Source organism: Electrophorus electricus, chromosome 10 (genome assembly GCF_041902795.1).
Source record: "Electrophorus electricus isolate QZ-2024a chromosome 10, ASM4190279v1, whole genome shotgun sequence".
In the NCBI taxonomy this organism is placed as follows: domain Eukaryota; kingdom Metazoa; phylum Chordata; class Actinopteri; order Gymnotiformes; family Gymnotidae; genus Electrophorus; species Electrophorus electricus.
Genome location: NC_137506.1, coordinates 21,318,910 through 21,342,661, shown reverse-complemented (window position 1 = coordinate 21,342,661; position 23,752 = coordinate 21,318,910). Strand labels below are relative to the sequence as shown.

The following is a 23,752-nucleotide window of genomic DNA, read 5'->3' as shown; positions in this document are numbered from 1 at the left end:
GTGTAAAGACTGACAACTGAGTACTACAAATCTTTATTTTTTTATAAAAAGATATTTGATCACTACTTTGAAACAATTCATTTGTGGCTAATGATCTCTTTGTATTATTCATGAGCGTGAGACCGTTACGTGACGCATGTATGACGTAATGACGGACACTTAGCAACCAACATGGCGACCAAGAAGCTTTGTAACACTACCTATGTTAGCTAGCTAGTCTATAATTGTTTCATTTATTTAGCTAGGCTGCTAGTTTTCATATAAGAATTGTTTTGTTTTGTTGGTTTTTAGTTGATAACATGTATCGTATATGCTTACAGTGGTGGATGTTAAACTACAAAATAAATGTTGCAGTATTTTGAGCATGGGATACTTGGCTGAATTTCCAGTCATGGATGCAAAACGAGGTAATGAGGGTCGAGCAGCTAGCTATCTTAGTGTTAACATTTAAACTGAATAGATAGCTAGCTTGCTAGCAAAGTACCATCCAAACTAATAAATAACTAGCTAGGTTAGCTAAGTAGCCACTGCTTGTATCTGAAACTAACCCTAATGTGGTTAGGCTGTCTCTGCCTTCTCATTACTTATACGTTACAATTTTTGCTTTAAGAATGTTGAGCAATTCTAAATTTAGAATGGTTTAAATTAAAAAGTGTTAATCTAACCTAGCGTTATTTAGCATACACACACACACATCCTTTTTTTTTCAAATTTCAAATTAACTAACGTTAACTATCTGCCATCCGCGATTAGCTCCAGATTAGCTAGCCAGTATAACACCAATAAAATAGCCTACACAATGTCTTTGTAATTGTCTTTGCAGTGTTGTGTCCTAGCTCATCTGGAAAGCTGACGAATCATCACATTATTAAAGACCACATGATATCACATTACAAAAAGATATATTCAGCAAAAGGTAATGGCGTTATTCTTCTTGTTATACAAAGATAAACGTGGTACTAACTGGAATTAAAATGTTGCTTCAACATTTAGCCTTTAACTTTGAATATTGACTATATATTTTTAATTTCTCTACTTTCCCTAAAAATGTTTGCTACATATTTTTTCCATTTTCAGCTGCAGTGGACTGTACGGTACCCAGAAGTATGTCTTGTAATGTAAAATGTAAGTCACTCCCTTCCCCCTTACTTGTATTCATGAGTTTGCAGTAATACCTGCAATGACTATGTAATTCCACATTATAACCTTCACTTCTGCTCACGCATACAGACATCGACCAAAAGTGTCGTCAACAACTAAAGAGAGACATCTCTGAGTGGACACAGTCTGTAAAGTCCCATATGCATAAAAGCATTAAAAAGAATGCTGTAAGATGATTTATATTTTGACAATATTTTCACAATATTTCCATTTTGCTGTAGGGACAAATGAGGGCATTAAGGTCAGGTTTAAAGTTGCCTTCTTTTTCCTAAGCAGACCAGAACCTGTTCGAGAACTGTTCGAGGTGATGAGGGTACTCGTCTCTGTATGGTGGACTGTGACATATTCTCACCTCGGTTTAACACCTCCTTCCACTGTAAGCAAACTGTGTATCATTCCCAAATGGCTGCAAGTTCTGCAAACTGTGGACGTGCTTCAGAATTGATTTATAGCAGCCCAAATTCTCAGTGCCACCAGTTTTGTCAATCATCTGTTACATCGACAAGTCAGAAGAAATTTAAGAGCTTTCAGGATCCTATGCAGAAAACCTACAGTGGTGACATTCTCCTTAAACATACTCACTATTTCACCCAAGAGAAGCCTTTCACCCCCAGAACTCTGAAATCAAATTCCAAGTCCTCTCTGTCTACTTATCGGTATTACACTTGTCCTAATAGGCGCGAAGTGGAAGAAAAGACTCTGTTAAATCAGCAAGAGGCTTACTATGGAAGGTATTTATTTTACTGATTGGGACAGCCTTGTAGATGATGAACTTAAAATGTATTTCACAATTTTACTCTAAAGCATTGTGATAAATGCAGGTAGGACTTTGTTTTAATGTAATTCCACATTTTGAAACATGCCCATGAAAAATTTAATTAGATATTTATAGTTGTACCTTTTTGCTGTTACATACAGTAAAACAGTTTGTAGAGCTTTTACACATACGCAAAAATAAATAAATAACTCACCCAGTATTGGATAATAGCTTTTAGTTATCTACTTTCTTTCCACAGTACAAACAACAATCAAGGCTGCTCAGCAGGACTGGACTCACCCCCGGGGGATTTGCTTGTGTGTTTCATGATGTTCAGTGCCATCTCATTGTTTCTGTATATATTATTTCTGACTGAAATATTGATAAAATTCTTATCTAAAATAAGGTACTGAAATGATCTTAAATTATCTTATCTTAATAGCCATACAGTCTTGACCATGGGTGGTCTGATGGAGAGTCAGATGTATTCAGACGTTACAGCACAGCAAATAAGACCAAAGATAGTGATTTCCTTCTTTCCTCCTCAAGGTAAAATGCTTGGTCCTTTACATACTAGAATTGCATTATAAATGTACAAGATGAATGTTTTTTGTTATTGATGTTATTTTACAACATTGTTTTGCAGGGTGTCGCCAGAGGGAATGAAGTCCCCAATTATAAGAAAAGTAACAGCAGAGTAAGAATCATCTCATATTAGCCTTCATATGTGTTGATCTTTACCCCTCTCCTTTACATTGCCTCTTATACATTTAAGGAATGTCTCTAGGCTGTAAATTGTGCAGATTACTTTAGCATGATTTACAAAGTAAGGCCAAATGCCATAATTTTGTGATGGAAATTTACGTAACGTTCTTGGCAGTTCATTTTATGACTATATAATATATTCCATTGATATGTGGAATGGTGCTAGAAGCATTAGTGTACTATAGTAATAGTAGGAGTATGAGTAGGAGTAGGAGTAGTGTGTTTAGAACTTTACAGTGTGATCTCATGTCAGTGTTTGCGATTTCTATCCTTGTCCTTTTCTATAGGGAGGACGAATTACTATACCTGGAGTTTATTACTGATGTAACAGATGACATTGTAGCACGCGGAATCTACTCTGACAGGTTTGTTACAATATGTTGCAAGTAACCTTTCCAAAGTTCTGATAAGTAGATAGTGGATTTGTGGATTTGTTAAAAACTTGGTTTAATGATTTTCAATTATGAATTATTGTTTAACTTGTTACAGAGTACTGGAGCGGGTATTTAAGCGTCATATAGATATGAATAGACATCGATTAAATGAGGTGAGATATTCTTGGGGCACATTCTAAAATTTTTCTAGTGCAGTACTCGCAAGTTGTCTTTTCAGACATATCTTTCACTGGTTAAAAATGAATTTCTGACTTCATTTCAAAGAAAAAGTAACAAACATTATTAATAACTATACTCGTTGGGATAGCAGTGAGTTCAGCCACTTGTTTTGTCAACTCAAGATTTTTTGTGTCTCATATTTATAAGGATAAAATGCGCCACCTTCTGGATGATCTTCAGAATGATTTGCAAAGTCCCCCTGATGCTTTTGTCACAGCTCTTGAATATAAGGAAACGGCTAGAACAATGTTGCATAGACATAAGAGCTCAAGCCTTGGGCAAGAGCTCACATCTGTGGCTACAGATGACATCAACCTCCTCCCATGCACATCCTTTGAAAAGGACAAAGAGGAACCTGAGAGTGCAATTCCTTTATTATACTCCATGCCAGCAAGTGTCTGTGTCCCTAAAAGTGCTGGGGCAATTAAACAAGAAGATGAAAACAACATTATGGATTTGGAGCATCAACAAAAAGAGGTAAATGTAAAGTCCCTGAGTTTGGAACACTATCAACTGAATGAAGAAGACAAACATCAAAACTATACAGACCAAAACGAGCTGATAAAACAGCTTGATGAACTGGGAAGAAACATATCAGAATCCCTCAGTGTATCTGGGACACATTCCTTAGAAGTGGTCATTGAACAAGAGTCAACAGTAAAACTTTGTGAGAATGAGTTTTGAACTATATGTTAGTTCATTGCTTTCTTGAAGACACAGTATTAAGGTATTGTTGATTACAGATGTTTAGTCTTATGTGGAATTTTAAAATATTTTTGACATAATGCAAGACACTATTGCAGAATACATAATGTTAATATAGCATTGGCATCAATTGTGGTAGAGTCATAAATGAAGAAATGGCATACAGATGTGCTAGGTACTCATACATGAAATAAACTAAGGGAGAAAAAAGAAATAGGCACCTAACACATAAAGTAAGATGTCACACAACTTAGGATGGAAGAGACTAAAAAAATATAATGTCTTATTTACATGGTTATAAGCCAGCTCATTGTTGAGAATAACCCTACAATGGTGAGTAAAAGTCATTAATCATCTCCCTGTAGCATTACAGTTACTGCAGAGCCTTCATTACAATCATTTTAATTTTATTTCACTGCAAATTATCCTAATTCCACTACTGTTTGTCAAGCAATTAGTGGATAATTAGGATCCCCTTAACATTTTGCAAATGTAAGTACAGGTCATAATCTGGGAGGAGTTACAGTTTTCATTGTTCAAATATATGTGCACAAGAGCTAACAAATTTAACATTGTTAAAAAGACATTGACCCTGGACTGAGCAAGAACAACTGAGTGGATGACCAAAGAATATTTTGAGTCATCAGGGAAAAACCTCTTGAGCTATTAAGACAATCGAGGACAGGATGTAGGGATAGATCTCAGCAGAGACTAACACAAAAAAGAATATGCCATCTTAATGTGAAAGGGGTCATCATAAGATGCAAACCACTATGAATCTACTTAAGATTCTCTTAATTTGTTGAGTTACTTTTGGTGCCATTAAGTGGGAGTGGGGCTAGATATAGAAATATATACAAACACAAATGAATTAATCCATATTATTCAGAATTATTCTGAACATAGACATAGTCTTTGTCAATGCTTCAATTCAGGTCTCATGTACTAGAATATAGAGCCAAAGCAACAACAAAAGCACTGTTGTGTCCTCCAGAATTACTGCCACCTCCTTACATTACAGAGAAATATAACATTTCAAACATTATTTCAACTCCCAGATGTTCTGTAGCATGTGGTCCCAGAGTATGGATTGTCGGGGCCACTAATGCAAGCCATTCAATTCTTATATTCTTGGAGTGAGAATAAGTTAGGTTTGCTCAGTGTAGGAGTTGGATTCCACCAAAGGTATGCCTTGTCTCTACTACTGTTTGAAAAATAAAGAAAAACATAATGGGTGGGCATGTCTTTATTCATATTTTCAAAGCCAGAACTATATTCAGGGCTTGATTTGAGAAGGGATGTGAGGAAAGTCCAGTCCCCAGTTAAAAAGAACCATGGGAACACCCACCCCCCATGTAAAACTTATGATCTCCCTTTCCACACTTTTTGGATTAATGTGATGTAATTTAAGATGTCTGTTATCAGTATTTTGACTCATAACCATATATGAGATTTATAAGACAAGTTGCCTTTGGCATACCAGGTATTCTTTGTCACACAATCAAACAAGTCTTGGGGGAGTACAGATGAAGTGGTTCCATAGAATCTTGTGCTTTCTTTTTTCATTGGTAACTCAGTGGAGGGTTTGGTGTATTATACATCTGCCTTGGATAACACTAAAGACACAAGCTCTGTGGAAAACAGTAACAAGCATCAACCAATGAAAGATGTTTAGAGTTATTAAAATGGAAAGTTTGTTCCTATAATTTTAGAGGCTTGTTAATATTTAATTAAACAAGGTTAAAAAAAAATATAGGCTAATGTAAAACCTTATACTGTCAGCTGCATCATAAAGATAAGAACTGCTAATCTAATTTAATGACACACTACTGCTAGCTGTGTAGCTAACACTACTTTACATCTGTGTATTTAAACTACGGGCTCAGAAAGACTTTGCATTGTAAATGATGACAGCAGGGCTAATGATACTGGATTAAATCAAAACATGAAGGAAGACAAACATGCTGTGTGGCTAAACATGCACTTGGAAAAGCTTTCAAAACTGGATATGACCATCAGGAATCATTTAAGCCTTGTTCTATATTCAAGCCATGAGCTGCTTTGCCTTGCATGGGGGAAAGAAATTTGGGTCTGACATGACATAAATGAGTTTTAGCAAGTTCATTTTTATCAGACAATTTGTGAATTATAGTTTTTCCTATTGAAATAGGTTTATTAAATGTAAAATGCACAAAAAGCAAAAATATATCAATTGTAACTAATAGTAAAAAAGATTAGCTGCCATTAGCTAATGGCTAACTGCTAATAAAACAAGTTTCTAGGGTAAGCAACAAATATAAAAGTAAATTTAATTAGAAATGTGAAAGAAATATCAAACAATAAATCACCTAAATTAAGATAACATTAACATGTGTTTGTGAGATTAAAATTGTACAGCTGTTTAAATTGTCCTCTAGGAGGTTCAAGATAAACTAGTCTATGTGGGTTCAGGATAGTCCAATGACATTAAATCCCACTAAATGCAATACTGTGACTGTGAGACTTATGAGGAACCCACCTCCTCCTTTTTATTTGTCTGGTCAACAGCTACCATCCTGCAACACTATTAAGATGCTTGAAATATTAATACAGTCTACAGTGAGATCATCATATAAATGCTACTGTCAAGAAAGCCAACACCAAATTACATTTTCTAAGGAGACTGAGAAGAGCTGGGGTAGCCACCTCAAATTTGATAATATACGCTGCTTACATCTGTCCCACAGTAGAGTATGTCCAACTTGACTTGCAAATCTGACCCAGGCTCTGTCAAAGCAGACAGAGTGTTCCGAAACAAGCATGACAAATTATAATGGGCAGGGTATATTCTAATGATCAAAATGCTCTTCAGACTGTGGCATCACCTACCCTACAAGATAAAAGCTCACTGTGTAAGCAGTTTGCTTTCAGACAACCAGCAAACCAGGAAGAAAAGGAAATTGAGGATCCCAGAAATGAGAACTGAATCATCCATCACATTTTTAACAAGAATTTAAATATGGACTTATAGTGTCTCATAGTTATTATATGTATTTAGATTATTTATTTTTTTGTGTTTTTGGTTTGATTTATTTATTCTAAATTTTTTGTAAATACAAAGTTCAGGCTTGTAAAACTGCCATGTGATTATGTAATAATAAACCCAATCAAAAAAAGTCCAATATATGGATCAGCACCTTCAAGTCTGAGGTCATGTTTATCTCCTGGAAAAAGGTACCATACCAGGTAGGGGTGAGAACCTCCTCCAAGGGCAATCTTCCCATTCTCTTGCGGAATGGGTCTCGAACACATGCACATCTCAGGACAAGACTAGGACCTCTAGAAACTTGGACTAGACATTGCTCTTTTTTTTAATTTTTACATTTAGTTTTCTCTTTAAATTGTTATTATTGTGGTGACCATTGTCGGCCACTGAGTCTTGGTTCCTCTCAAGGTCTCTTCCTCATGCTCTAGGGAGTTTTTCCTTGCCACTGTCGCCCTTGACTTGCTCACTGGGGGCTTGGACTTGGACATTTGTAAAGCTGCTTTGTGACAACATCTGTTGTAAAAAGCACTATATAAACAAATTTTGGTTTGATTTGATGAGTTTAAGTATCTCAGGGTCTTGTTCATGAGTGATGGAATGAGGGATTGTGAGATCCACCATAATGTAGGTGCAGAGGCTGCAGTAATGTAGTCTGTACCCGATTATAGTGAGGAAGAGGCAGCTGAGCTATAAAGCTCTGGATAATGGCCAAAAGAACCATGGCTATCCATGAGATCAGAGTTGAGCTGTTGCATCTATACACTGACAGCACCAGTGTATAGGTGGATCAGGCATCTCATAAGGATGCCCACTGATCACTTCCCAGTGGAGGTATACCATGGTCTCAACCTCAAACAAGCCCAACACAAATTAAGCAAAACCCCAATTAGGCAAAGGCCTACTGCTAAATCAAAGTGCTTATCATTACATTAAAAATGTCTAAAAAACACACTATCTTTAATGGCACAATCATTTGCACTCTGCATTTAGTACTTTATTTACTGCTACTCTCCTTTGAAAACAGCACTGTTCTCTTGTAATGCTGGGTAAGGTGAGAGAAGACATAAAGGGATCTGAGACCATCCTTCTATACAAATTTCCTCTAGATTCTTCAGAGATCTTTAGTCTTTACTTGTGGTCTCTTCTTCAACCCACATTTTCAGTTTTTAATAATGTTTACACTGGGGTGGCAAAGCTTGAACTTAGACGGAGATCCATATTTGGGTGACTTTAGAAGTTTATTTTGGATCTTTGTCTTCCGTGTCTTGCATCACCTTGACCTCATTGTTTTGAGGTTGTTTTGTTTTTTGTTCATTATTATTTTTATTTTATTTTTATAGAACCTGATATCTGTTGGATATGTTTTCAGTTGTGATACTGTTGTTATAGCCTTTGATTGTTTTATCCGTAGCAATACCTGTTAGGAGAAAGTATTTAGGAGAACGTATTAAAATTGAGATTAAAATTATTTAGAATATTTGCATATTTTGTTCATAAGACGTTCTAAAGTGCCAATAACTGTAATTAATGTTTTTGTTTATGTTATAAGGATTGTTTTCTTTAAATATTTTTACCTCGCTTAAAGTTTGTGTTTGTTTGTTTTCAGCGCAAGATCAAAGTGTTGAACCAAAAAGATAAAATAATTTTCATAACGTCATTTAGCCTTTAGCAATGATGCTGATTATGCCATTGCACACTATTTGTCGGGAGTTGTAACGATAGATAATTACAGGCATATTAATGACTTCAATTCATTAACACGAAACGTGTATATCTACTTTCTGTGTGACACTGATTACACTGAAACGTATAGAGAACTATGGAGAACTATGTGATTAAATGTTGCAAACTCACTGCAAAGAACGCTGCAAATAATTGGTTAGCTTTATAGTACCTTGACCAGTTTGACTAAGGGTGAAAATGCTCATTCAGACATGGAGAGGCAGCTGCCTCATTCCTGGCATTCCCGCTGCATGGCATTCCAGCTGTCTGATGTAATACACTTAAATCCTGTCTGTATCAAAGCGCTGCATTATATTCTTAGTGAGAAATCCACCGAATAATTGACTGTATTTTTAACAATAATAATTACAAATATATAGCCTACTGACGTTGTTTAGATGTTTGTAAACAGGGAAATACGACGGATTCTCTTTTGAAAGGTCTGAAAGTAGGTCCGCGGACGTATTTGCCGAAATGTTTTTTGTATTCCAACCGGAAGTGAAGTATGGGAGCAACTACTAGTGTGAACCGTGAGCCTAACATGCGTAATATTACACAAACTTTAACGAATTTTGGATTATATTCGAAACGTTTAAGGCCGAGAGAAATTGTTGTTAATACCCGACTCGATGTTTATTAAATGAATATCAAGACAAATAAATTCCCAAGGTAAGCTAACTCGCTATCTGGCGGTAGCTAGCTAGCTGACTAGCTAACACAATTTACTTCACCGTAATTTAACTAGCCATCATGATCGCTAGCTGTCCATATTAAAATCAGCTTTGACTCAGATTAACTAACCTGGCTAACTAGTTAACCGCTACCTAGGTTACCTAACTATCCAGATATCCAGATAAATAGATATTTACATGCTAACTAGTATTTTACGTTCTGTCTTTTCTTTATCGCAAATTGACATTGCTAACCAAACAAGGTTTAGTTTCTCGAGTTGTTACCCTTATAAGAGTTTTGTTTTGGGTGCTCCCTTGGTGCTGCACGATTTGGACCAGGCGTCAGATTCAGTAAATATGTTAGTTTGTTGGTGGTAATTAAGGGGCGACAACACGAATTAATGCACGCAATGACGGTAGAGAGTTGTGTTGGGAATCAAAAAATACTCGCGGGGTCATCGTCCTTAATTAGCCATATCGCTAGCTAACGTTATAACTTAAATACACAGCACGTACAGCATTTCGTATTCTAGCTAGCTAACTTATGTGATATAACGGAATGTTGCTAGCTAACACAATTGGCTAGTATAGGTATTAGCCATATAGCGTTAGTTAATTTGTTATGGTGTGTTAGTCTTTGAACGCGTTAATCGTGTTGACCGTTTGTCTACTCTTCGTGATTTACGGATAGCTAGCAGGCAATCCTAGGATAATTTTCTAAATCAGGATTAACGTTAGACTGTCACGCCGTTTAAAAACAACAAGGATCTGGTTGGTATACGTGTAATTCCAAGGAATTATATTTAATTAATTTGAAATGGTTTTTAGTTAGTAACATAGCTAGTAATAATAGTAAGAGTAACTAAATATAAGAGATCCTTGTTTTCATAGAGCAGGTCTAACATCCAGTCAACGCTGTTTATGGTGGCTCAGCGACTGTTTGATGCAGTGTTACCAGTTACCGTACACACAGAGCAGATTGGCCATCTTGGTGTATTCATTTTGTTATGTATTTTTACTGTTTTCAAACAATATGCATTCCCCCCCTAAATCATAACGAGGCATGCTCATAGCAATGCTTCCTAATAATATTTTGCACTGATTTTCCACCCACCCCAACCTGCTCCCAGGTATCCATGTAACTGCCCTCTGGAGTCTGGAGCACTTTCATTTGCTAATGGCTTAATTTTAAAGTGAAGCAGAGCGAATCTTTCTGACACTGGTGAAACATGCCCTTACCATTTGGATTAAAACTGAAAAGAACACGAAGGTATACTGTCTCCAGCAAGAGCTGTCTGGTCACACGCATCCAGCTGCTTAATGGTGAATTTGTGGAGTTTACACTTTCTGTGGAGAGCACAGGCCAAGAATGCCTGGAAGCAGTTGCTCAGAGGCTGGAGTTAAGAGAGGTATGTAGTTTTCTGAAGATATGATTGTAACTTGTTTTTGACATGTTAACGAAATCTTAATTGTGTATGTCCAATGTAATTCAATATTAGTCAGCACTTAATGGATTCTATTTTCAGAAAATACTCTGAGACATCCAATTCAAATATGAACATTTCTTTGTAAATAAAACTGTTTTTAGATGTAAGTAGTAAAGACTGTAGAAATAATAATTGAAAGTGGTCTTGGTCCTGACTATTAAATATTCTCCACTCTTTTCCAGAATAATGGTGCTTATCTAGAACTATAGTACCTTATCCTCCATTAACATGTGATCCTTACTGTCCTTCTGCTCATTATCCAGATAAATTACTTCAGCCTCTGGTACTTCAACAAACAAAACCAGCAGAGATGGATTGATTTAGAAAAGCCACTGAAGAAACAGCTCGACAAGTACGGACTAGAGCCCACTGTTTACTTTGGAGTCGTGTTCTACGTGCCAACTGTTACCCAGTTACAACAAGAGATAACCAGGTGCCTAATATGATATGATATAAGTCTTTGCCATCATCTGATCCCCTGAGATGCTGAAGAACCGAATGTACATCAGTATTGTCCTGATTACAATTTGTTTATCCCCAACAGATATCAGTATTACCTCCAGCTGAAGAAGGATATTTTGGAGGGGAGAATTCCATGTTCAATTGAACAGGCAATCCGCTTGGCAGGCTTGGCTGTACAAGGTATTCTGATTTAAAATGTTAAAAAATATTGTTGATATTTAGTTGATACTTTCAGATATAGAGGTTAGGCTTCTGTACTTCTATAATTGCAGATATAGAGGTATAGACATCATACCTTGTCACCCTCTACCTGTAAGATATGTTACAGCTGCCCTAGTTTATTTATAATTAGTTTGTTTATTGATTATAAAGTTAATCCAACTGGAGCACAGTTAGGTGCACTTTTAGGTGAGTTACCTGAGCATGCGAGCTTAACATTTCTGGCTGCAGGTTTGCCTAACAGAAGAATCTCAAGCACTGCTGACAAAGATATATCTGGCAGCACAAGTTACTGGCCTGGTGTTAACATAGCAGAAGAACTGACATCACTCACTGTTGCAGTGTGGTCCAAACTGCTGGCTCGCATGCATCTTGCCCAGGGGGGAAAGAATGCGGCTGTTGCTCTGACGCTTTCATGCAAATACATTGGCCGATGTTTGCACAGTCAAAGGGTCTTCTGATTCAGTTTGATATGGGTTAGTTAGATCAGATTTGTAACAGACTATTTTTTCACATTATCAAATGCTGTACATGGAAGCTTATAGCTGTGCTAATACTTTAGATTGTCAGCATATCATGTACATTTCTAACTAGAATTACTGTTACTGTTTAACTTCTATTGTTTCAATAGCTAAACTGGTTTCCTTCCACAACAAAATATTTAATTGGCTTTGCTCAAAGATGATCTTGTCACAAAATGCTGGTATGCAAAAGTACCACTTGTTTTTACCAGCAGTTTTAAATGAACATAGCCTTATAGTCAAAGACCTGGGCAACAAACAGATTGCCTTTGCTGCACCTGGCACAAAGTTGCAAGAATCTTCTGTTTATGTGGTCTGTTGGTCTGTTGGCTTGTGTAATAAAAATTTGGTTTAAAATAATAGTCTCATATATTTTTCCTGATTACAGCGGACTTCGGAGACTTCAACCGCTATGACTCACAGGAATTTCTACAAAAATTTGTGCTTTTCCCAATTGTAAGTCTTATATAATCCTTTTTTTTAATCCCCCACACAAGTTGTCAGTACTTTAAGGATATTCAATAAACCACCTTATGTTTCTCTCTCTCTCTCTCTCTCTCTCTCTCTCTCTCTCTCTCTCTCTCTCTCTCTCTCTCTCTCTCTCTCTCTCTCTCTCTCTTTTTTAAATTCCAATTGTCTCTGCATGTAGGACTGGATTCAAGATGAGAGGGTTGTTGAAGAAGCCACGCAAAAAGTTGCCATTCTGTATCAAAGCTACCGGTAAGAACATCCTTTGAACCATGTTTTGTTTCTTTAGTTTTGATTTTGGCAGGTTATTTGTATCTTTGTTTTTGTTATCTTTAAAATAAAACTGACATTATTTCTTTTTAGTCATATAAAGATAATTTTATGGTGCAGTCATCGGGATTCTGCATACAGCTGCACTGCAGAGCCATCTGATCTAAGATGAAAAGCAAACCCACTGATATTTGGCCATGGACTTTAGCAAGGGACTGCATTCTGATGGAAAAAAATTCCAGCCTTATCTTGCTGCTGTTCTGTAGATATTCTGTTTCATTGAACTGTGTACAGGTGTAGAACCCAAATTGTATGATGCATGATGAATAGAAGTCCTATTGCTGATGACATGCATGTTTGTGTTTGTCTATGTTTTTGCACATTCTCTTTCCCGCAGAGGCTTGCCAGTGCCAGAAGCAGAGATGCTGTACATGCAAGAAGTGGAGAAGATGGAGGGTTATGGTCAGGAGGGTTTTCAAGCAAAGGTGAACAGATACCGGGGTGAACTACTTAATTTTGAGCCAGATTCTTACTTCAGTGATATAAAAATATTTTCCAATGCTTTTTTTATCCTTACCACATAGGATAGCCAGGGTGCCGATATACTTATTGGATCCTGTCTGGATGGAATTTTTGTCAAGCATAAAAATGGCCGACCACCTCTCTTATTTCGGTATGGATTTCTCTACGGCATTCAACATAATATGGTTCTAACTGGGTGGAATAAATCATTTGTCATGTACTCCATGCATGCATACACACATTTTCTATGGTTGAAATTAGGTTGGATTAGTGTACCATTCCTGTTCCTGTTTGATGTCCTCTTCCCTTATAGGTGGAATGACATTAATAACATGACTCATAATAAATCATTCTTCGCCTTGGAGCTGGCCAACAAAGAAGACACCATTCAGTTTCAAACTGTACGTTTGTAAAGCAGCTGGTGCTTATAACATGCATTTCTTTACTCAGATTATCTGAACACCCACACTTAGCCCTTTCAGCTGTGTACCTGTACGTGTGTTTATTAATAGACTAACTTGTATGCATGTATGTAACGTGTCTTCATGCTCATAAAGCATATGCAGTACATCACTAGTTGCTGAAACACATAGGTCACTGTTCTCAGCTTAGCACTGCAGGCCTTGGTCATGGACGTTTATGATTCCTGACCTTGTAGTGACTGGGTTTCCTCATCTCTTTCAGGAGGACATGGAGACTTCCAAATATGTGTGCAGAATGTGCTTGTCAAGGCACAAGTTTTATAAGATTAACAAGAGTAGTCTGTAAGTGTGAATTTCAGTCTCTGTGTGTCTGTCTTGGTCAGTCACTTCTGGTGACTTCATCCCTGTGCCTTTCCTGTCTCCAGAGAGGAATCTGAGGCCCCACCTTCTGAGGGCTCCCAGAAGTCCATTCTCACTCTTTCATTTCCTCGCTTTCCAATGCTCTCTCGTCCCTCGCTGCCTTCTAACAAGGGGTGAGCAAGACTCCTTCAGTGGTCTCCCACGCTCGCACTGGCACAGCAGCCAGAAACGTTTATAGACATTTGATTTGCCATATTCTACAAGTTCTGATACAGACAAATTGTCCAGCTGGTGCAAAAGATAAAAATAGGATCCTTACAAATATAGCATAACCACCAATAAAATGTTTAAATGCGGCCATGTTCCATACACACGAAGGCTGCACCTCAGGACATTATTTCAACAATTAGGGCCACTCTTGCTGTATTCTGGTTTCAAATTGCACAGTAAACACTTAATTCCCGAATAGATCCTGGAAAGTCTGTGGTTCCCTCACCTGGGAGAGCTTGTAGTCAATGGGCTGTCTGGCTTGTTTCACTCATTTTCATCTTTCTTGACAGCCAAACTCAGCCTGTTCCGGTGAACCCAGTCAGACAGCGCTCCTCCACACGAATGTCTCTGGTAGGCACAATCTAAATAATTACCAGCTCGGACTGACTTTTGGTTCTTGGCATGTAATTGGCTTTCCTGGGTGCGGCCATGGAAACGGCGTTATGTCTGTGTGATTTGTCATGGAACATATGGTGAGGTCATAAGCTGAACAGTGCTGCTACTGTTGTGCCACAGCCCAAGCCTCAGCCCTACATGATGCCTCCACCTCAGTTACACTACAATGGCCATTACAATGAGCCTTACACGTCTCAAGGTAAAACCTTTGTCTCACTTTGACTAACTGTATGTACAAACTAAGTGCTTTAATTGTCTTAACAACACCCTTTTTTCCCCTGCTGTAGACAACCTTTACTTGAACAATCAGAATGGCTACTACTACCATTCTCAGACCAGCTTGGACCGTTCCCCACATGAGTACAACGGAAGGATTCGTAACGGCAGTGTATACAGCGCCCACAGCACCAGCTCACTCAACAACCCACAGCACTACCTTCAGTCGTCGCCCGTGTCTTCCAACCCCAGCATCACGGGCAGCGATGTCATGCGACCAGACCACGTTCCCACTCACCGGCACAGTGTGCTCATCCCACCCTCCTACCGCGCCACACCTGACTATGAGACTGTCATGCGTCAGAAGAGCTGCGGTGTAATGCCCGCTGCTGAGCGCCAGTGCCACTCCATGCGCAACCTCAACATTGGCAGCTCATATGTCTACAGCCGGCCTGATCCACTGGTATACAGCCAGCCAGAGATCCGTGAGCATGGGGCCACCCAGTACCACCTCAACTACAGCTTCCACAGCCCCTCGCCATACCCCTACCCTGCGGAACGCCGGCCTGTGGTGGGTGCCGTCAGCGTGCCTGAGCTTACCAATGTGCAGCTGCAGCAGGCCCAGGAATACCCTGCACCCAACATCATGAGGACCCAGGTGTACCGGCCACCGCCGCCTTATCCCTATGCCCACCCGCGGCCGGCCAACAGCACGCCGGATCTTTCTCGCCACTTGTATGTCAGCAGCAGCAACCCAGACTTGATCACACGCCGAGTGCACCACTCGGTGCAGACCTTCCAGGAGGACAGTCTGCCGGTGGCGCACTCCCTGCAGGAGGTGAGCGAGCCACTTGTCACACATCGTCGCCCCCACACGCAGAAACGTAACTCCATCGAGATTGCTGCCTTGGCGTATGGCCTGGACGGCATGAGGCTGAAGGAGAGGGCCGTGTCTGTCTCGACTGCGGAGGCTGGGCCCCCACTGGCCCCACCTGCTGCATCCGCCCACTCCAGCTCTGAACTCAGCGTCTTCCTGGAGAGGACCAAAGCAGAGGAGACAATCATAAAGGAGGATGTATGCTATGGGCACAAAAAGTCCCTTTCAGATGCCACCATGCTGGTGCACAGTAGCGGAGAAGAGGAGGAGTTTGAGGATGATGGTGGCCGGCACACTCCCCGGTCTCAGGATGCAGTGGCCTGTCCAGACCAAACCATGGCTGTTCTGGGACATCAGCTAATGGACACACCTCCGCCCGCCTACCACTTTGCTCCCAGTCTGGATACAGTGCTTGCCAGCCCTCTCGGCTTCAAACCCCAACCAGGGATCGAGGAGCAAGAAGAGGCAGGGCCGCTGTACCTGCTTGGCGAGGCTGGTGCCTTGATGCCCTCTGTTTCGGAGGGGAACCTGAGCAGTCAGGGCAGAGTGAAGACTAAGAGGGAGCTTATCAAGAAGAGACCTGTGTCCGATGTGCCCTCCGCACGAAGGAACCTCGATGGCCTCCCTCCACCCGTGAGTTCTCCAGTCCACTTTCCTGCACTGTCACAAGTTTATAATGTGTGTTTTGGGTATCACAGGCCCTCATGATAAGTGACAAACTTGTTTTCATGATGCCAGTACAACAGTTTCAGTTTCACATAAGAAACTGACAGCTGAATATTTCGTAAAAAAGAATTGTTAGTTTTGTCTCACAGCCTCCATTCTGGCTACTCAGTAGATGAGAACAATTTTATTGATGTTTTTTGGGGCAATCAGTGGCTTTTAAGTATTATTTTGCACAAGCCACTTACACTAATTGCTTTAGGTTACTGCATGGTTTTTTATTATTGTTATTATTGTTGTTGTTGTTGTTATAATTATTCAAGCCTGTGAAAGTGAAATACCACCGGCTGTGTATCTCTGGGAGGACAGCTGCTAGGAAACTGCACCTGTGGCTCCAGGAATGTTGCAGAACGGGTCAGCGGACTTGCCTGGCAGCATTTCACAGCAGCTATAAGAGGGAGCTTATACAGAGCAGGATCTGGTGCGCTGTTAAACTCACTCACTTACTCACTCATTTACGTTTCTGCCACCCTCATAACAGGGTATGAAGAAGAGCACCCGCCCAGAGGTGAAGAAAATGGGTCCACCAAAGGTGGCAGTTCTCAACGGCCTTACTCCAACTCGCGTGCCCACGCTGGGCGAGGGCAAGGACGAGCCGGGGAAAGCCTCCAACGATGAAAGGGTAGGTGTTCATGACACACCTCCCGTATTGAGCTTGTTTAGGCAGTCAAGTGATTGTTGAAAGTTACGTTCAACTTTATTAAATGTAATATTCTTAACTTTTAAATGTTGTGAACTTTTGATTTTACTAATTTTTCAGAAAGTTAGCCCTTCTCATCTTGTGTTTAATGATGTGCATGTTTGTGTATGTTCCAGTGTAAGGTCCTGGAGCAGTGTCTGGAGCAGGGCATGGTGTTTACAGAATACGAGCAAGTGCCAAAGAGACGACCTGATGGTGAATGCAGCATAGCACAGCTTCCAGAGAACGCTGAGCGCAACCGCTTCCAGGACGTGCTGCCCTACGATGATTCACGGGTGGAACTCGTCCCCACCAAGGAGAACAACACAGGCTACATCAACGCCTCACATATAAAAGTAGGCACCTCACACCAACACTCCAAGTTCTTGTCTTGTACCACAGTGCCCTGTTTTTTTTTCCTATGGTAAATTTGGCATTTGTGCTGTGTAGTTTTTAGGATCTTTGCCATCCATTTCAGTGTTTTGTGAGTTGTACAATGCTTGCGTGGATTTGTTGTCAGATGATCAGATTGCAATTGTCATTAAATATTTTTCAAATTTGTTAATCATTAGAAGCAGCTTTTTCTAATATAGATTTGGTTTGTGTTCACTTGTGGTGTGTTATCAAAGAACCAGCATGGCTTTGTCACTTACATCTGAAGTAGTCCTCTTCAGCAGTGCTGCGTATTCCTCTGTGCTGTCTGTGCCAGGTTACGGTCGTGGGGGAGGAGTGGAGCTATATTGCATCGCAGGGTCCCCTCTCCAACACATGCCAAGACTTCTGGCAGATGGTTTGGGAACAAGGAGTTGCTATTATTGCTATGGTTACTGCTGAAGAGGTTTGTATTTCATCAATGTTTGCAAAGTACTGCTGAATACCAGAGGAAGGACAGTTCAGGGTTTTTCTGGTTATACGTTCTATTTCTTCATTTCTGCTATCTGTATATGTGCTCCACTCACAGGAGGGAGGCCGTGAGAAGAGCTTCCGCTACTGGCCCCGCTTGGGCTCCCGCCACAACACAGTCACATACGGGCGCTTTAAGATCACCACCCGCTTCCGCACTGACTCAGGCTGCTATGCCACCACGGGCCTGAAAATCAAACACCTCCTCACAGGGCAGGAGCGCACCATCTGGCACCTGCAGTACACTGACTGGCCTGACCACGGCTGTCCTGAGGACTTCAAAGGCTTTCTGGGTAAGTCACGAACCCAGAATGGAACTGTCCTATTTGGCTCAGCTTAGTACATTCTAAATGATGCTGTATTCATGAAGAAAGGGTGGTGGGATAGGGGAGGCAGGGGGATGTAAAAAAATAGAATATAAATCTCATTTCATTTTTCTGCAAAGGTATGCTTTGTTGATCACAAGTACTGCAAAAAGTAGTTTTTTATATAATAAATATAAACAATTACAAGAAAAAGTAAATGTAACATTTTGGGATTACCTGTAATATCTTTATCATTTACTAATAGCATTCATTAAAAAAAATAATAATAATTTAAAACTACTGACCAAACACATCTGCTCTTCCTCCGTGTTCTAGCGTACTTGGAGGAGATTCAGTCAGTGAGGCGACACACCAACAGCACCAGTGATCCAAAGAACCCAAATCCGCCTGTGCTGGTACACTGCAGTGCGGGGGTGGGGCGCACTGGAGTGGTCATCCTGACTGAGGTCATGGTAGCCTGTCTGGAACATAATGAGGTATGTACACACTCAGCATATGCTGGCCCAAGTGCTTGAATGGTCCTTTTTTTTTTTTTTTTTTTTTCCCCCAAAGTTTGTACTTAAATGTTTTTAAGGCTGCTGTATTTATATTTTTGACTTGCATTAATGGTTAGCTGGTTGTTATTGCTCAGTTTATGCCTTAAAGACGGATGAGTGATAAAAGGGGAAGCTATGCTGGAAGGTTAACCCTTCAACCTCTGTTCTTCCAGATGCTGGGCGTCCCTACTGTTCTGAAGCTACTGCGGCAGCAGCGTATGCTAATGGTGCAGACCGTTTCCCAATACAGCTTCATTTACAAAGCCCTCATACAGTTTCTTAAAAACTCCAGACTTATATAAGAGCTTTGGATAAGCTGACATATGCATGGAAGGGGGTGTTCTTCCATGACAACAGGAGCAGATCTTTTCCCCTCATGGCATATGTTCTCAGGGGTGCCAAAGGGGTGTATTCTGGGGGGTGGGGTGTCAGAGATGGCAGAAGTTGGCTGGAGTTCCCTTGGTTTCACTTCATGAGCACTTTGTCTGATTAGTATTGAAGGGGTGCAGGTCTGAAGGATCCTGCAAATCAGGAGAACATGTTCTCATTAATCAGTATTATTCAGAGATTTCACTGTTGTGTGTTCACTACATGGTTACTGCTAATGAATCCCAGCACTTTTATTGTATATAGCAAATTACACTAATGCTGCATCTTTATTGTTAAATGTATAACAATATAGGTTGCTCCTTTTTAAATGTTTTCCTTTTTTCTTCTTAATGGCTATCTTGATAGTTTTGAGTGATGGTTTACTGAGCTGAAGAGTAATGGTCACAGTGTTTAAACTAGTGGGGAGGTTACGTTTTAAAATTTAAGGGTGTTTTGACAACATTTAGGGTGCTTGCAGTTAGAACTCTGAAATAGTGAATACTTTTTTAAATTTTCAAAATCAGAGAATATACAATATCATAGTATTTGGCACTTGAACATTGCACTCCCACCTGAGATTGGCATCACATATACAGTCTTTCACAGATGATGATGGACTGAGTAACGTGGGTTTTGCACAAGTATCATGCATATTGCATAACTCATGTGCATATCTTAAGTTAGGATACAGCCAAAGAAGTGTGTTTTTATATAAATGTTTGCAGATAGAACCTTTTAAAAACTTTTTTAAGAGTATTACATTGAAATAACTTATAATGCTTCATATCCTATACATATCAAGGATTTATTATGCCTAAGCCCATTAACCCCTGGACATTTTTATTTGTATTACCTATTTGTGATGTATATTTACCAGAAGTGCTAAAACTAACAACCAAAGAATTGTCCAACTTGATTTTTGAAGAAGAGCACAGCTGTGGTCTTTATATGAACTGTTTATAATCTTTCTCCACAGACATGTGACAGTTATAATCTACCAAAGAAAATTAATTTTCTAAGACACTTAAGGACATCTTCAACCACTGTGAAAATTCTTGTTTTCTGTGTGTTGGAGAAACTGAAGAAGAAACATATTTTATGAAGATAATGTGGCATGTTGTTCCCTGTGTGTACATATGCTATGCAGCCTTTTGTCAGACTTTGAGATCAGATAGGTTCCAGCCTGTTGTTGTTTAACTTACATTCCACCATAAGGTTGCAGGGTGTTTCTGAACCAAAACATACCTGTACTGAGACCTCAACGTTGCCTGGATCTCCTGCTTAAATTACAAAGGATCACAGCACTTCAGTTAAGATAACATTAACTAGCTGTAATCTAATTCCATACCATTACCAAGAAAAATCACATTTGTTTTACATAGAGTGCAACTGAAGTTGGAGTTGGATCTGTAAGCATTTCCTAACCTGAATAGAATACAAATTCATTCTAAGGTTTGATCCAAAATATCCTGACTTGTGAATAGTAATTGGTCTTGGTTGGTGAGTTGTAGGTCCAACAGTCTTCATCTTTTAGCATCAGGAACAGCTGTTTGTTTTCATAACAAATGGCACTGGTTATCCTTACATGGAATGAACTCATGAGTTATTTTTACATTGGCACAATCCTTGATAGTTTAAAAGCTTCACAGTAACCTAAAAATAAGTATTGCAGTGCACCCAAACACTAAATACATGGGGTAGTATATAGGATTGTTTGTTTAGTTTTAGTCTAAAAGCCAGTCTGAATACAAATTTACATTTAAATAGCTAGTTTTCTATAAATTAAGACTAGATTGTGACTACAACAGGGCTTGAGTCTCAGTTTAGTTTTGTTTTTTATGCTAGGCTTGACCTGTTTGTGGAAAGCTTGTTTATTAAGCAAAGTTAAGGGAAATCCAGATTAGAGAAACTAAAGTCTCATTTCTATCTTCTTTTTTTCTTTTTTTTCCTTTTTTTTTTTTGAAGTTCAGTATAATGCAGTGGGAACCATTTTATGTTTCCATAATTTAAACTTTTTTTGTTAATTTGTACTAACTGATAGAAAGTACTGTTCAGATAACAGTCGAGAAAGAAGGATATTGATGCATTTAATATATTTAATCAGTAATGCTGTTTAGTGTTCAGTGTATTACCTCAACCTGTGTTTTGTATTTCAGGGCAACCATACTGAAAATGTTGAGCTTAAATGATAAGTTCCACATCTTGATTAGGTTCATTTTGCAGTCAACAATTGGCGAGACATTCATTTTATTCTGCAAATCCTTTTTGTTTTTATCAAACAGACAAAAACTAACACAAACTCATGTTAGTATTCAAACACAAGTATGCATGTTAAAATGTGACATGGGTTTTCAGGCTGAAGTATTGTGCTTTGTTCTATTAAAAGGTTTGGGAAAGGGCACCTTTCACCTGTCCAAGAGATCTTAAACTTTACCTTTATGTCATGTAGAAAAGAAAATAGTTTGGCCTCCAAAATCTCCTCTAATTCAGTAGTTTCTACTGCCGTTCGTCATTGAGAAGAGGCAGGTCCTTTTATTTGGCCTGGTTACCTTAATTTGGCATGTGGTTGATGAATATGATAACATGGCTATAGAATGGACTTGTTTCACATTTGAAACAAGTAGTTTCCAGTGTATTTAGCAATAATCGGGACCTCTATATCTCTTTAAATTAAATACCCTTTTCTTAAAGAGAACTAAACACTTGTTCTTCCAAACACTTTAAACTCTGACCCAAAATACCAAACTTTAGAAGCTGGACAGGGAGTGTATGTCAGACATGCATATCACTTATGGAAGTGAGCAAATAACAATTAAATGTAAAACATTCAAAACTATTCTTAATAAACAGTAGAAGCGTCATTTATAGTTACAGGGTTTTTGACGGTGTTAAAGCAACATGAAATGTCTTTTCACAAAATTGTACAATTTTGGTTAAGCTTAGATGGAAGTCAGTCAGGACTCCCCACATATTTCTGCTTTATTTGCAGAGGAAAGTGGTCCACAGGATCTTGCTGCAAAAAATGAATTCATAATTTAATGCTTTCAGTTGAACAAGATAAGTGACATTTGAACTTGCATTTAGTGTTCACCCACTTATGTTGTAATATAGTAATACTGGAAACCATGAAGATTAAAAAATGAAACAGAAAACTGGATAATGAAGCTTGGCTGGCCTGTTTTATGTTTTTATCATATGTTAATATCAGATACTGTTTGTTGTTGATTTTAGTCTTATTAACTAATAACAGCACTGCATTTTCTTTTAATTAAAAAAACCCAGATAAACCAACATTTCTGTTTTAGAATGTATTTATGTAGTCATCAAACCATTGCAAATAATATTCCAATATAAAAGACTTTCCAGTGTATAAAACATTTTAATTCAGTAAATAAATAATTTGAAATGCCCTCAATGTTAAATGTATTATTTTACAGGCTATTTCATTATGATTAGCACTTTTTTCAGCCCGAGTAAGATTTCTCTCTGGGTTGCTGTGTGTGTGTGTGTGTGATCATTATCAAAAATGAACCCTTTGATCCTACCCATTTTTCTTATCTAATTCTCAACTGAACAAAAATTAAAATTAGTCCACTTAGGATGTAAACCAATGTCTCACTCAACTGGTTTCTAAAGCTACCACTCATTGTGAATTTTAGTGGCTTTAACGACTACTGCCTTTTAACGTTGACTTCTGCGGTGATTAAGTACTTCGAGAAACTCAGACTTCATCTGCTCATCTCTGCCCTGCTCATTAGACACTCTTCAGTTCGCCTATTGCAGTAAGAGGACCACTCGTGACACCATTTTGCACATCTTCCATACCATTCCATTACCCCCTGGACAATGGAAAGGGGAATTACGTCAGCCTGCTGTTCACTGACTGTAGGTCTGCATTCAACACTATTGTTCCCACCAGACTGGTCACCAGGATCAGTGACCTGGGGCTAAATCACTCATTGTGTTCCTGTCTACTCATCTCTCATTGAGTTTCTTATCTGAGAGACACCAAGTGGTGAAGATGGGAAACCTCAAATCCAGTTCCTTAACCCTCAACACCAGTGCCCCCTAATGCTGCGTCCTAAATCCCATACCATACTTATAGGGTCGCTGATTTACACTCATGATTGCACAGTCACTTATAGCTCTAACACCATTGTGAAATTTGCAGATGGCACAGCGGTGGTAGGCCTGATCTCAAACAATGAGACGGTCTCCGTGGATGAGATGGAGCTGCTGTCATCATGGTGTGATGTCAAAAACATGACATGAATGTCTCCAAGAACAAGGATATGATTGTGGACTT

The 23,752-nt window shown here is 39.1% G+C and overlaps 2 protein-coding genes across 5 annotated transcripts; both read left to right on the top strand.

The window, feature by feature from the left end:
• Positions 1-178: 178 nt before the first annotated feature.
• Positions 179-4,358, top strand: spata7 (spermatogenesis associated 7). Of its 2 annotated transcripts, none has more exons than XM_027002379.2 (11): positions 179-407; positions 824-916; positions 1,078-1,125; positions 1,231-1,328; positions 1,438-1,892; positions 2,178-2,235; positions 2,361-2,467; positions 2,565-2,615; positions 2,971-3,048; positions 3,173-3,230; positions 3,445-4,358. In XM_027002379.2, exons 1-11 carry the CDS (start codon positions 311-313, stop codon positions 3,979-3,981), a joined length of 1,680 nt encoding a protein of 559 aa, XP_026858180.2. In that variant the 5' UTR covers positions 179-310; the 3' UTR covers positions 3,982-4,358. The 2 variants fall into 2 exon arrangements, with proteins under 2 accessions (XP_026858180.2, XP_026858178.2); XM_027002377.2 differs by having other exon boundaries at positions 1,435-1,892.
• Positions 4,359-9,068: 4,710 nt separating this feature from the next.
• On the top strand, positions 9,069-22,739 carry ptpn21 (protein tyrosine phosphatase non-receptor type 21). 3 transcript variants are annotated; one of them, XM_027002408.3, is made up of 20 exons: positions 9,069-9,418; positions 10,706-10,829; positions 11,171-11,340; positions 11,452-11,549; positions 12,498-12,565; positions 12,759-12,829; positions 13,245-13,332; positions 13,432-13,520; positions 13,683-13,770; positions 14,054-14,133; positions 14,217-14,324; positions 14,712-14,772; positions 14,938-15,016; positions 15,105-16,543; positions 17,115-17,255; positions 17,450-17,668; positions 18,022-18,150; positions 18,274-18,508; positions 18,857-19,017; positions 19,251-22,739. In XM_027002408.3, exons 1-20 carry the CDS (start codon positions 9,390-9,392, stop codon positions 19,377-19,379), a joined length of 3,606 nt encoding a protein of 1,201 aa, XP_026858209.2. In that variant the 5' UTR covers positions 9,069-9,389; the 3' UTR covers positions 19,380-22,739. The 3 variants fall into 3 exon arrangements, with proteins under 3 accessions (XP_026858209.2, XP_026858207.2, XP_026858210.2); XM_027002406.3 differs by having other exon boundaries at positions 10,551-10,829; XM_027002409.3 differs by lacking the exon at positions 14,217-14,324 and having other exon boundaries at positions 10,551-10,829.
• The last annotated feature ends 1,013 nt before the right edge of the window (positions 22,740-23,752 follow it).

What these genes read in the sequence shown, in the direction of transcription:
- ptpn21 (XM_027002406.3), top strand. Translation starts at nt 10,650, where the DNA reads ATGCCCTTACCATTTGGATTAAAACTGAAAAGAACACGAAGGTATACT. An exon ending in ATTCTGTATCAAAGCTACCG is followed by an intron (nt 12,830 to 13,244) that starts GTAAGAACATCC and finishes TCTTTCCCGCAG; the next exon opens with AGGCTTGCCAGTGCCAGAAG. An exon ending in TCGATGGCCTCCCTCCACCC is followed by an intron (nt 16,544 to 17,114) that starts GTGAGTTCTCCA and finishes CCCTCATAACAG; the next exon opens with GGTATGAAGAAGAGCACCCG.
- spata7 (XM_027002377.2), top strand. Translation starts at nt 311, where the DNA reads ATGCTTACAGTGGTGGATGTTAAACTACAAAATAAATGTTGCAGTATT. An exon ending in CAAGAGGCTTACTATGGAAG is followed by an intron (nt 1,893 to 2,177) that starts GTATTTATTTTA and finishes TTCTTTCCACAG; the next exon opens with TACAAACAACAATCAAGGCT. An exon ending in CACCCCCGGGGGATTTGCTT is followed by an intron (nt 2,236 to 2,360) that starts GTGTGTTTCATG and finishes TTATCTTAATAG; the next exon opens with CCATACAGTCTTGACCATGG.